Below are 15,478 nucleotides of genomic sequence, written 5' to 3' on the forward strand. Positions count from 1 at the left end.
AAGATGCGAGACTACATGGCAGTCAAGGCTCTCCGGCTAGCAAAAATTCAAAAGCGCATTGATGAAGGTTACAACACACATGCAAGTTTTCGATTTGTCTAATTTGATTTTCTTTTGTCATCAATTTTCATAGTATGTTTGCACACCATGTTTGATTAGTTCATTCATTTCTACTAATTCTCTAACTACCATGCTATGGACATTCACAGAAGAGGATGCATGATATTCCTCCTTGGCTTGAGGCAGCCTTGGAGGACACTGACAATGAGGACCCTTTCCAGTATGCTCCCGAAGGAGAGGACGACAATGAGAATTATGAAGACAAGAGAGAAGAGGGCCCGGGACTTGCAGAAACATTAAGCAATCTTAAGCTTGATGAGGATGTATGTGTCTAGGATTTGTAACTTTTGTTTTTTTGTGCATAAGTAATTTTGTTTAGGTGTTGAGAGCGGTGAAAAAAAATCCAACATGCTGATGTGTTCTAATAAATGTGCATTCCTTTCTAGCCTACATTGCTTGCAACTCCAACAAAGAAAAAGCTTCCGATTCAAAGAGGGAAGACACAAGAGAAAGCTATTGAAATAGGCTCTCCTGATGATGCATCTTTGTCGGCTCTCCTATTTTATGTCGGTAATAACCAGCTGACAGTTGAAAAAATAGGCCATGAAATCAGCCCTGCCACTCCGACACGTAGTAATCGGGCCTTGTACAGGTGGCTTTTGTCAACCATCCCTATGTTCACAGTTTTCTAATTGTTTGATACTCACTATGTTCATGATTGTGGCATGTTGGATGTAGATTCTCTTCACATGTGCCTATGTCGCTCAACTCTCTTCGCTTTGGCCTACGAGTGGACATTGATGATCAGGCTCTACACTTCATCTTATCAAATAAAGCATCCACGCGCACGATGAATCTATTTGCAATGTAATCACCGCCATGTTTTTGTTATTGAGTGGTATGCATTATGGTGAGCAAACATGTGCTTAACATACTCACTTTTACAAGTGGATGGAGTACACACTAGGCTCAAATGTCCTCATGCAAGTGATGCTTGTGGACTCTATGTGGTATTCTGTTGTGGATGCGACTTTGGGCAAGCAAGATTCCATGCGGGTCTTACATAACTTCTTCGGGGAGAGGGACTTTGGTGAATGCGTGCTTACATTTTTTCCAATCATTTACAGGTGGTTTGTAAGGAGAGGACAAAGGACTGCTAGGTATGCTACATTGTGGCTTCTCATTGACATGCTAATGTTGTCTCTCTTTGCAACAGGGAGCATTGGACATGTTGTGTTATGTATCTTGCCACACATGCAAAGATTGCTGGGCTACGTAGGAGAAAGAACCACATTCTCTACTATGACCCACTTGGGTGGACGACCATGATGGATATTGTACCTGTTTTGCACAGGTACATGGGTTGACTTTGTTCATCATAGCTTGGGGAGGTCGGTATATGAAACAAGTTGATATGGCTATCAATGGTTTTTTATCTTGCTTGTTATGAATATGCAGTGCTATGGAGGCGATGGCCCAAGGAGTAAAAGCTCATGATGTCCAACATGCATTGCTTGAACCTGCCACCAAATTTGAGTTAAAAGTGTTGAAAGTATGTCTCCTTGTGCTCTCTCATGCTTGGAAAATTTAGGGCATGTTAGTCATGTTAATGGTTTGATGCTGCAGGGCCCAATTCAACCAAATGCGATTGACTGTGGGTTTTATGTCATGGCTGCCATTCGCTACATAATTCAGTCTTGCTTGCAGGAGAAGAGCAAAAGCTGGGTATGCTTAGAGTGTGTGTCGAGTGCTAGCTTTCTACCATATGCATCTGGATATTAATCTCCTTTCTAATTTCCTTCAATCCTCTTGTGTTTGTCGATGTTGTGCAGGTGAAGAAGACATGGTTCATACACGATGATGTGTTGGCATTGAGGCAAAGCCTCCATAGTTGGTGCTTAGATATAGTGGGGGGGGAATGAGATTATGGTTGGTCACCATATGTGTTGCATTTTGCGCTAAAGGGAGCCGGGTCTATGGCCGTTTTGTAAAACAACCCATGACACTTTATGTATGATCGGGTTTAGGGCGAGGTTTTGTGTCAGTCTATGCACAATGGTTTTGTATCAGCCTACATGTAATGTCCAGGGTTTGTGTCGATAAAGTATGTATGGCGAGTTTTATGCTGCAATATTCGTTCAAAGAAAGCAAATCATTGGCTACTGACTATGTTTATGTGGGCTTGTTTATGGCGGCTAGCCACATCCGAGATCCATATTTTGTCTATGTGCAGGTTCAGGACTATGTTTGATGTATGTGGGAAGTGGCCATGTTTATGTATACAAGCAGGTTTGTTACGTTTGGGTTTATTTATGTTTGCAGGTTTTTGGCTACGTCTGGGTTTAGTTCCATGTGGGGCTAGTGGCCATGTTTGTTTATGTTTGCAGGTTTATTCCCACGTCTGGGTTTAGGTGTGGCCAATGTTTATGGTGTAAGCGGGTTGTATCAGAGTTTTATGCTTGAGCTCGATCGAACCCCGATTCCTCATCCATTTCTGGACATGCATCTAGTCCAGCTAAATTATTATTTATGGTGATGTCTATGGAGACTCTTTTGTTTATGGCGAGGTTTTGTAATGTGTTCCCAGTTTGTGGTGCATTGTCCTTTGTGACGAGCTTTTGGTGCAATGTTTCACGTTTATATTTGGATCTATAATAGGTGCTTGGTTTTGGGTTGGTTTATGGCTATATGGCTATGTCTGAGAGCCATGTATGTTTTAGGTGCTCAGTTCTAGGCTCAATTTCTTTCTGTATGCAGGTTTATGGCGAGGTCCGGGTTTAGTGATCGGATGTGATCAACGGCCATGTTTATTTCTGTATGCAAGGTTATAGCTTCATCCGGGTTTAGTGATCGGATGTGATCAACGGCCATGTTTATTTCTGTATGCAGGGTTATAGCTTCATCCGGGTTTAGTGATTGGATGTATGGTTGTTGGGCCATTTTTATTTCTGTATGCAGGTTTATGGCTTCGTCCGGGTTTAGTTATTATATGTACTCTTTGATAAGCCAATGTTTATGTGTATATTAGTGGTCTAGCAACCTTTTGTTATACTGATGCATTCTAACCACAATTTATCCTTTTTATCTGGTACTCATGTATATATGACTTATGGCGAGTTCCTACAACCAAGGTTTAGTCTCTTGTTTAATAAGGTTGCAGTCCATTTCGAGTCTCCTATAACTCTCATGTAACACAAATGGCTCGATCAATTTGATGTTATGGTTTGTGCTGACTCTAGGTTTATGGCATTATGGCGAGTTTCGATGGTGTATGGTTGTTGGGCCATGTTTATTTTTGTATGCAAGTTTATGGCTTCGTCCGAGTTTAGTGATCGGATGTGGTTGTTGGGCCATGTTTATTTCTGTATGCAGGTTTATGGCTTTGTCTGGGTTTGGTGATCGGATGTACGTTCAACGGCCATGTTTATTTCTGTATGCAGGTTTAGGCTTCATCCGGGTTTAGTTATTATATGTACTCTCTGATAAGCCAATGTTTATGTGTATATTAGTGATCATGTAATACAAATGGCTCGATCAATTTGATGTTATGGTGACTCTAGGTTTATGGCATTATGGCGAGGTCCGATTGGTGTTTGTGCCCTTGCAGTCCATTTCGAGTCTCCTATAACTGATCATGTAACCCTAAACCGGCTCGATCAATTTGATGTTATGGTTTGTGCTGACTCTACATTTATGGCATTATGGCGAGATTTGTTTTTGTGTGTGTCATGTCCCAGAGTATGGCGAGGTTCGATTAGTGTTTGTGCCGACCCTACGTTTATGGCATTATGGCGAGGTTTGTTTTTAGTGTCATGCTGGGTGTGTGTGAGCTTTTGCCAATCAATTTATGGTCATGTCTAAGATTATGGCGAGGTCCGATTGGTGGTGTTTGTGCCGACCCTATGTTTAGGGCATTATGGCAAGGTTTGTTTTTAGTGTCATGCTGAATGTGTGTGTGTTTATGGTGAAGTCATGTTGGGTGTGTGAGCTTTTGGCAATCAGTTTATGGTCATGTTCGAGATTATGGCAAGGTCCCATTGTGTATGGATGGAAACTATAAGGACCTTCTTCTAAGGCTCATCTGGAAGATGCAAGACCTAGCAAGAGCGAGAGCAAAAATCAGAATCCCAGAATTGGTAAAAGCATATGTGCATGGCTGATGTGCACGCATCCTAAACCTAGCAAAATCGCCATCAAGATCAGCTGAAGCATGACCCTTTTGGGCTCAACCTATAGCCCTATATAGAGATGCAAGACCTGGGAAAAGCCAGAGAAAACTTGGCCCATGAGCTTGTTGTCAACCACCTGGCAAAAGGCTTGTGTTGATGCATTATGGTTTCATTTTGCTGGTGATATCAAAGAGAAAACACTTAGTTGTTGCGACCACTTACGAGTGATAAAGAACAAACAACCAGATTAAGACAACCCAAATGAACTTTAGGATATCTACAAACTAGTCTAGCTTCTTGGGGACCACATCATATCAATCTAATTGTTCCAAAAACAAATATATTGCAATTGTCCAAGTCATGTTCACAAAACATACATAGCTTGCAAAGTTCCAATGAGGCATGACATATGAGGATGACCCTAAACCGCACGCAAGTCATATAAAAGTAATTTGTGTCTGCGAGGCATAGATCTTCTCATATATCCATCCATCATCAAGCTTCACAGTGAGATGTCGTTCACAATCAATATGCGATACCTCGTGGTCACATGCTATGATAGAACCATTGGCCGGGTTCTCACCATCCCATAACTGTACAAGGTGGTTCATGATCTGGGAAGTTGAATTTGCAGACAAGTGCTTCTGAGATAGTGGGAGCAAAGCATGGCATGTATGGCAACATACTATATTTGAGCCATCAACAAGAAGGGTTTTGCTACAACAATGCCGGCAATTAACACGTCGCCATTTCTCAAAACGCACTCGATTTCTCCCTCGCTGGTGCTTACGTTTCAAGGAACCCGTGTTTCTGGTTTTTTTTGTTGGTTTTGGACAACCTTCAACTGCCTCACCTATGCCATCAATGATACACGATAGCCTGCCATGCCCAAGCCGTGTTTGTGTGACATTTGCCTGGATTTGTTTGATGCTACCCTTTCTTGGCAAGCTGATCTCCTCCGGCTCATGGAGATTCTCCAAGTTCTCCATAGAGATCTTTAATTTCTTCAGAGCAACCTCCTTTTGCTGCAATGTCCACTGTGGTAATACATCAGCCAATTGTCGCAAGAACTCCCTAGATTTGTCGATACAATTGACTATCTCCATGTCAACCTGTTGCAAGTATGGTCCAATGCCATTCATATCAGTATCCAGTGCTTTGTCATCACATCCACTCCCTATTTCAAAGACTTGGGCACATTGTTGCATTCCATCGCTGGTTGCAAGGTCAGCCATTGCATGCACACTATCCACAATAGGTAAAATTGCATGAAGCATTGGAAAATAGCTTTGAAGTATTAACCGAAGCCCATATAGATGCTTGCATTGGGAGGACCAGTCTGGGCAATCACAGTACGAGGATTGCATGCTCACATGGTACCAAGAGTCTGATGTCATGCTTTGAATCTTGAAGAGTAATGTAGATTCGTTCACCACCTGAAGAGTTTCAGGATTAGTCTTGTATCGTTGACATAGCTTCTCCCCAGCAGCTAGTGCCTTTGTTGCACTCTTGCTTGAACCATACACAGCAAATCGTCCAGAATCCGTTGTCAATGAACATGCCATGAACTTTACTAAGAGGTAGATCGAAGAGAAAGTCCAAGGAGTGGGACAATAGCTCACCTAGCTCTTGCTTTTGCTTGAAGAACTCCAAGAGAGTTCCTCCCATCCAGCTTCCACTCCTCGCATTGCCAACAAGTGCATGTAGTAGATTCAAGGTTGGCCTATTTATCCTCGCATCCAAGAGAGTATACTTGACATATTGCCATAGTCTTTCCACCAAATTCGTTGTGTCCACATTGCCATGGGAAAAAAGACGTCCAAACTTCGGCCAGCGTTCACGCCATATGCATGACTTTGAGCACTATCCATTGGAGACATAACGCTGAATATTTGCATGATTGGAGTAGTCCAGCAAGAGGCGCTGAAAGCGAGCTTCAAAGTCGTCCTCGGAGCTGGAGTGCATCAAGTTACACATTGAAGAATAAACATGGTCTTGCATGTGTCTTGGCACTTGCGGCAAAAGGTTCTCCACCCAAGCCTTTTTGACATGAAACCAACAAACCAGGACATGACATGCTACTTGGACTCATTGTCCTTCACTGTGTTCAGCCCAACAAGCAGGATCATCTTTGACGGCACTCAAGATGGCATTCAATTCTTGGGGACATTTGTCTATCACAATTGCATTCGGTCGTATGCTGCCCATTCTCGAGAATATCATCCGGATGGTCAATTAAAGGGCAACGCTCTCCTGACATGTCCCAGGGTCACTTGTGCACATCATCAACCACAAAGGAATCCCTGTACCATTTTGATTTGGCAAAACAGCTGCATACAATGGCAACCCATAAACGTTTGTCTTGACTGTGCTGTCCACGGCCCATGCATTATGTTGTGAGAATCGAATACACATCTAAAGCATCCAATCATCTTGAATGATGACGACAAACGGCTTGTTGACGTCTTGCAAAGCATTTGGGTTGTATGGTTGCACATATGCGACCTTTCAAAAGCAATAAGCAACTAAATAAGGACATAAGAAAAAGGAAAACATAAAAATGAAGATAGGGCACTCCAAAGTACCTTCCCTGCGGCTTGTAACTTTAGAGCCTCCATGTACATTGCAGACCAATCATTCCCAGATGCACGACCTAGAGAAAACAAAATGGTTAAGTAATTAAAGGGGTGACAGGAAAAGAAAATTATCTTGCTACCTTCATGCCGTAGGCTATATGCCAACTGTTGGACCTCCTTTGAGATCATGAAGAATCGAAAAGTTGTGCGATCTAACAAGGATACTCGTTGCTTGTGGAAGTTTTCTTTTGAAACTGACATTTTGGCAACATGGCGACATGTTCCAACATCAAAATAATCCTCCATGCAACATTGAAGCACACTTGGATGAACAGGTAGATGATATAAGTCAGCCTGAGAGCCAGGAACATGGCCCTCATGCGTAGCACGAAGCAAAATCATGACCTCATGAACTCCCTCACTGAATTGCACCTTTGTCTTGAAAGGACAACCGCACTTCTTTGTTTTCCTCTCTCTACGCTTGTTTTCTCCATGATGCCTTCTTGAACCACCACGATGACAGACATAGTAGTCCTCTACCTTTCCTTCACCTACCTTGGCTGATCTTATCTTAACAAGCCCGACTTTATGGTTTATCATAATACTCTCCAGCACATCACACACATGAAATCTATCTGTAATAATTTTTTCACTTGGAGTTTTCTCACCGGCATTGCCCTTCCCTCCAACCTTCTAAAACATAAGCGATTCAGATTCGAGGATAGGATCCTTCTTACATACCTGACAATTTCTGACCGCATCTCTAATGAATGAAGTAGGTATGCCATGCCTTTTGATATCTGTGCACCATGCAGTTTTCATCTGATTCATAGTTTCCAACATGCTCAAATGAGCCCCTTGCTGGTCGACATGATATTGTTATGTAATGGTTGTCCAGTCCCCCTTTGGTGCAATGGCTCTGGGAGGGAGACTCTTCAAGAAGATCCTAACTGATCCATGCCGAGGGGATCCTCGGATCACAAGATTGTCCTTCATCTTGTTCCACCGTTTTACATCATGCATGCCGACATTGTGCAGCATACCCAATGTTGGCTTACAAATCCCTTGAAGATCTAATAGCATAAGGTCATAGCTCTCCCGAGAAAAGCTAAAGAAATGGTGAGAAGCATGCAACTTTGGGTCAAAATGGGTCACGGGTTTCCTCCTATGGATTGAATCTGCAAGGAAGGTTGAAGGGAATTCGGTAAACTCCTTTACTTGGTCACCACCACTAGAATGGGATCCTGATTCCATGGAAGCACTACTTGACCTTGTTGATGACGAGTTTCCTTCCTCCAACTCCTCATTCAAATCAAATATATGATATTGCTTTTGTTTCTCCCCATCCTCGAAAGCATCCAATCGTGCCTCCATCCTGCCCGGCATCCCTCGATCTCCCTCTGCCTTCCAGGTTACGTTTAGGTCAATGGACTGCATAACTTGTTTTGCCTCCCAAGGTACATTGAGGTCCAGCATTTGTCTGCTCTCCATACCTGTTGTGGCTTCTTCCCTCTACCCTCCTGCCTCTCAGAGATAATGCGTGGCCTCTCTGCCCAAACCCCAACAGCGTGGCCTCCCCGCCTATCGACCCCCCTGAAAAGCGTCCCAAATTCAAATTTCCACCCTGATGACATGGCACTTCCCTCAGCCTTATCCCGCTTGAATTTGGCCAGCCTGCCCAGCCCCCCCCGCTATCCAGGTTTAGTTTTTAAAGGTATACACGGTCCAGATCCCCTCGATAAGCCCCAGTCCAGTTCCCTGCCATTGATCCCCTTACCCCCCCTCTTTAAATGCTATGTGTTACATAGTCCTGAGGCCTGGCACGTGCTCAATGCTCATAAGAGCCTACTCATGTTTCTATTTCTTGCTCCCAAATTTTCCAAATCATTCATGCCTCCTTGGCCGTCGTCACAAACCAATCTCATCTCAAGACTCATGAGTGAGTGCGCACAGAGTAATCATGGCATTCATCGTCAAGCATTTAAGCCTTTGTCACCTGCTTTGTAGATTTTCTTTTTTTTTCTTTTTTCTTTTTTCTTTTTTCTTTTTGGGGGTGGGGGCATGTGGGCCTCAGGACTAAGTGGCACGGGCATGGGAGGGTGAGATCTACGGCCGGAGGATTGTGGGCCGTAGATCCCAGTGGCGACGCCGAAAATACCTTAGTTTACTTTTTATAATTATAAAAAGTAAACTAGGGTACCCTAAATTACTTTCGGCTGTCGTCCTTGTGCATACATGTTATAAGTAAATTAGGGTCCCCACGTTTCACAACGCGCGCATGGCGTAGTGGTTAGGGTGTGCGCCTCTCATGGGTGAGGTCACGGGTTCAAAACTCACGTGGGTACCCTAGTTTACTTTCAAAACTCGGGTACCCTAGTTTACTTTTTACAAAAGTAATTTAGGGTACCCGCATTCCAGATCTACGGCCCACAATCCCCCGGCCGTAGATCCCACGCTCCCAGGCCCGTGTCACTTAGTCCTGAGGGTGGGGGGGGGGGGGGGGGGGGGGGGGAGGTTCGTCACTATATGGCACGGCTTTGGCCAGGGGGGATCTAGGGCCCAAATTTGGGGGCGCGAGGCGGTTTTAATTTCGGCCGTCAGATCACGCAGTGAACTGGGGGTGAACTCGGGGCAAAAATGGCGCCCCAAGTTCACTCCTAGTTCACCCGCCTAACGGCAAGTGGGTCGAACCTGAGACGTCTCAGTTGCCACACGAATGCCCTACCATCACGCTAGCGCACGTCGCTGTCCATGTTAGCATGGCACATGATCATACCCTATTTTAGGCGCCCTTAGTTCACCCCAGGTTCACCCACCCCTAGCTTACTCGCCCCTAGTTCACCCTCAGTTCACCCCTAGTTCACTTTGTGATCCGACGGTGGAAATTAAAGCCGCCTCACGCCCCAAATTTGGGCCCTACATACCCTCTGACCCAGAGCCGTGCCATATAGTGACGAGGCCCCCCTCCCCCCCTCGTCACTATAAGGCACGGCTCTGGGTCAGAGGGGATCTAGGGCCCAAATTTGGGACGTGAGGCGGCTTTAATTTCCGTCGTCGGATCACAAAGTGAACTAGGGGTGGGTGAACTAGGGGTGAACTGAGGGTGAACTAGGGGCGAGTAAGCTAGGGGTGGGTGAACCGGGGGTGAACTAGGGGCGCCTAAAATAGGGTATGATCATGTGCCATGCCAACATGGACAGCGACGCGTGCTAGCGTGGTGGTAGGGCATTCGTGTGGCAACCGAGACGTCCTAGGTTCGACCCACACCCCGCTAGGCGGGTGAACTAGGAGTGAACTTGGGGCGCCATTTTTGCCCCTAGTTCACCCCCAGTTCTCTGCGTGATCCAACGAAATTAAAACCGCCTCGCGCCCCCAAATTTGGGCCCTGGATCCCCCCTAGCCAGAGCCGTGCCATATAGTGACGAGCGGGGGGGGAGGGGGCTCCACACTATCTCGCACAGGCATGCTCAAAGAGGATCGATGGTTGAGGTGATGTGTGCCGTCAGATGCGTATTTGGTAAATTCGGGGCGTTTGGTAAATTCGGACAGGCTTGTAAATTCGGGTCGATCCGCACTCCATGTCTTGAAACCCCGACCTCTCCACCACAAGCCATGTGCACTAACCACTACGCCCTCATGCGTACGTTGAAATATAGGAGATTCAAGTATGTCATATTGTAAGTGTCAGCCGATTAGAAAAATCGGGGCAAATTTGTAAATTCGAGCAAACTGGTAAATTCGGGGCAACCTCAGATCTGACGGTCCATGATTGACACGCCCCGCCTTTTTGTCCTCCACCATTGATCCCATTTGACCATGCTTGTGTGATATAGTGATGAAGGGGGGGGGGGAGGGGGTCAGAGTCCTGACTGCCTGCAACCCCATGCGTTTTGTCGAGGTAGAGAATCCCCATTCATTCCAAAAAAAGAGCAAAGTGTCCAGACCTGCCACGGGCATGGGCGGCCTCTCCCCCAAGGAACAAAACCAAGTAGAAGTTCTTTGCAGCACAAAATATGGGCAGTTCTTCGATCTCTGATCTTTGGCTGCGCAAGCCAATCATCTAGCCGTGAGCTTCCATCTTGTTCGTTGCCTTTATCAGGTTCCTTACTTCTGTTACACCGCTTATAGTGTCAATGAGCCAAAATTGGCATAGTTACAAAAGGAAGGCATAGGTAGGGTAAAGGAGACATTTTGTTGTAAAATAGTAATTTTTAGGGGGATTTTCAAATCTAATCATTTTCAATATTTACAAATTACACTAGTCTATACCATGCCGTAATGGGCGCAATGTCGAAGCACGTAGATTTGGAACAGTATAGACTGGATGTGAGAAGGATGGATCAACATAGAGAGAGAGAGAGAGAGAGAGAGAGAGAGAGAGAGAGAGAGGACACTTTAAAGCGAAGAAAACGCTAAAGGCAAAATGAAGGAGAAGAGAAACACAAATGGACCAATGGGAAGTCTACCACCTCTTTATATGGACACAAAAGGTCTTTGGACTTTCCACCTTCTTATGTCTTTTGAATTTTCACCTTCATGTGTCTTTTCATTTCTTAAACTCTCCCTTCACTTACGCACTTAAGATGTTTCCAAAGAATTTGTATTTTTTCGAGATTGGGGAGACCTAATAGCCTCCTTATGAAAAGTAGAACCAAAATCGATAATTTTTAGATTTTTTTTTAATGCACCATTTGAGCTCCTTTTTTAGGCTTTATACAGCATTAGAGACACTCAAGTCCCAGTAATAATACACTTTTCAACAAATCGCAACATCACACATAAGCGAGATGTAAAGTGTGGGTTTTGTCCTAGACTCTAAGTGAATGAGGAAAAAGGTAGCATAGTCCCCCATGTAAAGGAGTCAAGCTGTAGAGCTACTTAAAGCTCACTTTCATGAATAAACAACACAATTCAAGTTTGCAGTGCATGCTTGTCTATGGTGAGCCTGTGCTAAGCTAAGTCAATACTCAAGATTGTATTTATGAGTCCAAGCTAATCTATCTTGAAACCTAATTCACTTGAGTAATAATCTTGTTACACACACTCACACGCTTGCACTATTTTTCTCTATCACCCCCCTTAGCTAGCACGATCCTATTCCCATCAGTGGTATCAGAGCCATGGGGTGCTAGCTAGGCTCATTGCTATGCACTTATATTACTTGTTACCATATACATGTGGCAGTGATCTGTGTGAACACACTAGGACCTTCGGGGCATTTTTTCCCTCTTGAGGAGGTTTTTTTCCCCGTGCATTGTATATACGCCCATCATTCTAGGGCTATCTATCTTTCCATTGCACGCTAAGTAATACATTCTTTGTTGTGTGCCTTGAGCTTCCTTCATCTTCTCCAAGCTGTGTGTGTTTTTTTGCAACCCTAATTCCAACAATTGGTATCAGAGCAGGTCACATCCTCCCGGGCTTAGTCGCCAGCAGCTCCAGCACACGCCTACTCACTTTCTCCAATTTTAGTGAGCTTTGGCAAGCGTTCGCATGTCGACAAAAATTTTGGTTTGCTCAAATTTTGATTCGGGCTCATTTCAACCTCCATTTCCACTACAGCTAGGGGTCTGCACAGGCAATTTCATCTTTTTGTGCAAAATTTTTGTCAGTGCCAATTACTACATAACATGTCCCATACAGTCTACTGTGAGTTGTGTTGTCATAAAACCTAATATCTAACCAACCCAAATGATTTTCTCATATTAAACTGACCATTTAATGTGGGAGAATAAATGGGAACAAGGGTTAAGATATAGACATGTGCTTATAGATCTATCTCAACATGGGGCCAATGGTAAAGGGGCCCAAATGAGAGATGGTCTATCAAAGAGCAAGGCTAACCAATGGAGCATAAGACCTTAGGGTTAGCTTCATTGAAGACCTCCAATAGTTAGTGTAAAAGTCCTTTGACCTTAGGTAAAGCTAGAGTTGAGCTTGAGGTGGGAACCCAGCCCAAGCTTAAGGTTCTCTTGCAAAAGTATTGTTCATGCCAAGTTAACTAAATGCTATGTTTATGTTGCTACCATCAATTATGTTCACCCGCTATGCTCACAAAGTAATTTCACAAAAGTACTCTCTCTAATTTCCGCTACTCTCGAGTTAATAGGCCAATTCCATTACATGTGCTATATAGCATGTGCTGGTCTCACTTAGTTTCTCCTCATTTCGAGTAGTTTTCACATTAGGTGCAGGTATTTTCCATGGTTGACAACAATACAAATGTGTTCAAGATGTTTACTGCTGGGGACAGATTGGATGGGGACAATTACCATATGTGGGCTTACATGATCCAACATGTTCTTGTGTCAAAGGGTGTTTGGAATATTGTGCAGAGCATTGATCTACGTTATGGTTATGAGGATGTAGGCAATGTTGAGAATGTTGCAGGTCTTGCTGCAAGGATTACTGTTGTTAGAGTTGTTTTGCCTACGACAGAACAAGCTCGTTGGCTGTGCGCGTATGTCACACGTGTCAATGCAAGGAACTTGCCAATACACTGTGTGCGAGCCACATATGGCTCCAAGCACGCAACTAGCCTAAACTAGTAAGCTCAAAGAAGACGATGGTGTGTCACTCACCGCTCTACACTTGTTGTCGTGGAGGATTCCTCGCCGCGAAGAAGAGGGAGACGCCGCTACGTCGCGCTCAACCGCCTCGCCGTTGTCGTGCTGCCGCAATGCTCTCTCTCTCTCTCTCTCTCTCTCTCTCTCTCTCTTTCACGCATACACACACACACACAAGGAGATGAATAAGAAGAAGATGGAGATGGAGCAAGAGCACTCTTCAATTGCACAAATGAGAGAATGAGTGAATTTTAGGTTTAGTTGACTTTTACATGAGCTCGCCCCATTCTCACTTGGGCGCCCATGCTTAGCCAATTAATCCCTTGAATGTTCCAATTAGAGTGCGCCTCTCATCGACGATCACTCTTATCCTTTTCCTATTGGACCGACAAGCTCGGTACTTGACTCTACCAAATAAATAATACGGCGTCTATCTTAGGTGATAGGAAGGTGTGTGAGGGTTAACATGTCCCCCTTCCTGATGTAGATTCCGTCCTCGGAAGCTATTGAGTTGACTCTCGTTCGTCGAGGTGGAAGAGCATTTGAGATGAATGTCCTTAGCCTTCTTCAGTCACTGCGAAATCAAACAACATTGGCACAATAATTGCATTCTCATATACAATTAAAAAGCATATGCAATTGTAGACAGACAATTTGATTGGTAACAGAATTTAAACCATTTGTCAAATTGCAAATTGCAATATAATCAAACACATAAAAATAATCAAACAATATAATCAAATTGCAAATATAATCTACAATTGCAATTAAAAAGCATATGCAATTGTAGACAGACAATTTGATTGGTAACAGAATTTAAACCATTTGTCAAATTGCAAATTGCAATATAATCAAACACATAAACAATTGTAAAGATAAAACATTAAACAAGTCTGGGATCGCTAATTTAACGGTCGAAAGGCACTAAAGATCGACTATTAATACCATGGGCAAGCTTCTCAATTTTCTTTGGTCAATTAAGTTGTTTAATCGCGAGAGCCAAGTATTTCATGTTTGAGGACTGACTAGAGGCTATACCTAGAAGACCTTGTAGTTAAGCTACGATAAAAGGAATTGCTCATGAAATCATCGCCTAACTTATTTCCTTTTCTTTGACCCCCCAAAGTATTTTCACAGTGATTCAATATTGATGTGTGTGCTTATTTTGTATGCCTTGGGTCTTTTGCTTTTCAAGGAAAAGCGCCCACACTGAGAACCTCTAGGGCTCTAGTACCATAGGCGATACATGTGAGTGAAGTACCAAATCAAGCTGAGATTTCTCTTCCAGCTTAAAATTTTACATTGTGGCACTTTGATTTTTTTGTTTGTTCGTTTTCAGCATTTTAATTTTGTAACTTTGGGGGGTCATATAACATTGTTACCCTCCCCAGGCTCATCACACTAGTAAACTCCCTTTATATTACTTAAGCTAAAGGTCAGTAGGGACTAAGCCCACTAGAAAACCCTAGTACATTGCACACAATGCTGCCTAAATTGGATTAAGAACCTAAGTAACCATTGATTATTAGAAAGGCATTCCCCATGGTATTAACAGAAGATTTGTAACACCTAGCTTGGTCAAACTAGCTTAGTCGGACTGCTTGATTTTTAAACCTAAACAAGTGATTATGACAAAAAATTACATTGAATTTAATGTTTCATACTAAGAAAATGCACTGAATATTATACTACCAATCACAATTAAAGCAAACAAACATGGATGCAAAAAGATAAGGGGCAATGCTCATGGACAAGAAACACTTGTTTGTGTTGATGATCGTGCTTGATTTGAAAAGTGGATGAGAGAAAGATTCTATGAAGGTCCAAATCCTAACCGCAGCAACATGTTCCTGTACACACGAGGAAACACAAAGAATACCTCTATGAGCCACATCAGTGGGAAGAAAGAACTTTGCTAATCACTAAACTCTAAAACACAAACACTCTTATTATGCTAATCCTACCTACCCTCCATCACTCGAGTGATGAGGATCAAAGGTGTTTTATGACATAGGTTTCTGTTTCAGTGTACCGGATGTGAATGTGTAGGTCTGGGTCAATGTTTTGACTTTTATTGTGCATACTCGTTTGCTAATTGCTCTTGCTC

The 15,478-nt window shown here is 43.6% G+C and overlaps 2 protein-coding genes and 1 pseudogene across 2 annotated transcripts; 1 reads left to right on the forward strand and 2 right to left on the reverse strand.

Moving 5' to 3' along the window:
- LOC147458633 (uncharacterized) lies at positions 1-3,523 on the forward strand. Its single transcript, XM_086509665.1, has 13 exons — positions 1-81; positions 210-383; positions 507-712; positions 799-925; positions 1,006-1,187; positions 1,277-1,414; positions 1,519-1,612; positions 1,687-1,785; positions 1,893-1,954; positions 2,294-2,349; positions 2,448-2,592; positions 2,950-3,051; positions 3,433-3,523. The coding sequence occupies exons 1-13, from the start codon at positions 4-6 to the stop codon at positions 3,521-3,523; spliced, it is 1,554 nt and encodes a 517-aa protein (XP_086365791.1). The 5' UTR covers positions 1-3.
- A 1,143-nt stretch (positions 3,524-4,666) lies between these two features.
- LOC147458634 (uncharacterized) lies at positions 4,667-7,066 on the reverse strand (annotated as a pseudogene).
- A 618-nt stretch (positions 7,067-7,684) lies between these two features.
- LOC147458635 (uncharacterized) lies at positions 7,685-8,191 on the reverse strand. Its single transcript, XM_086509666.1, has one exon. The coding sequence runs from the start codon at positions 8,189-8,191 to the stop codon at positions 7,685-7,687; it is 507 nt and encodes a 168-aa protein (XP_086365792.1).
- Positions 8,192-15,478: the final 7,287 nt, after the last annotated feature.

This window comes from Adiantum capillus-veneris, chromosome 4, assembly GCF_014529385.1.
Source record: "Adiantum capillus-veneris isolate H3 chromosome 4, ASM1452938v2, whole genome shotgun sequence".
NCBI classification, from domain to species: domain Eukaryota; kingdom Viridiplantae; phylum Streptophyta; class Polypodiopsida; order Polypodiales; family Pteridaceae; genus Adiantum; species Adiantum capillus-veneris.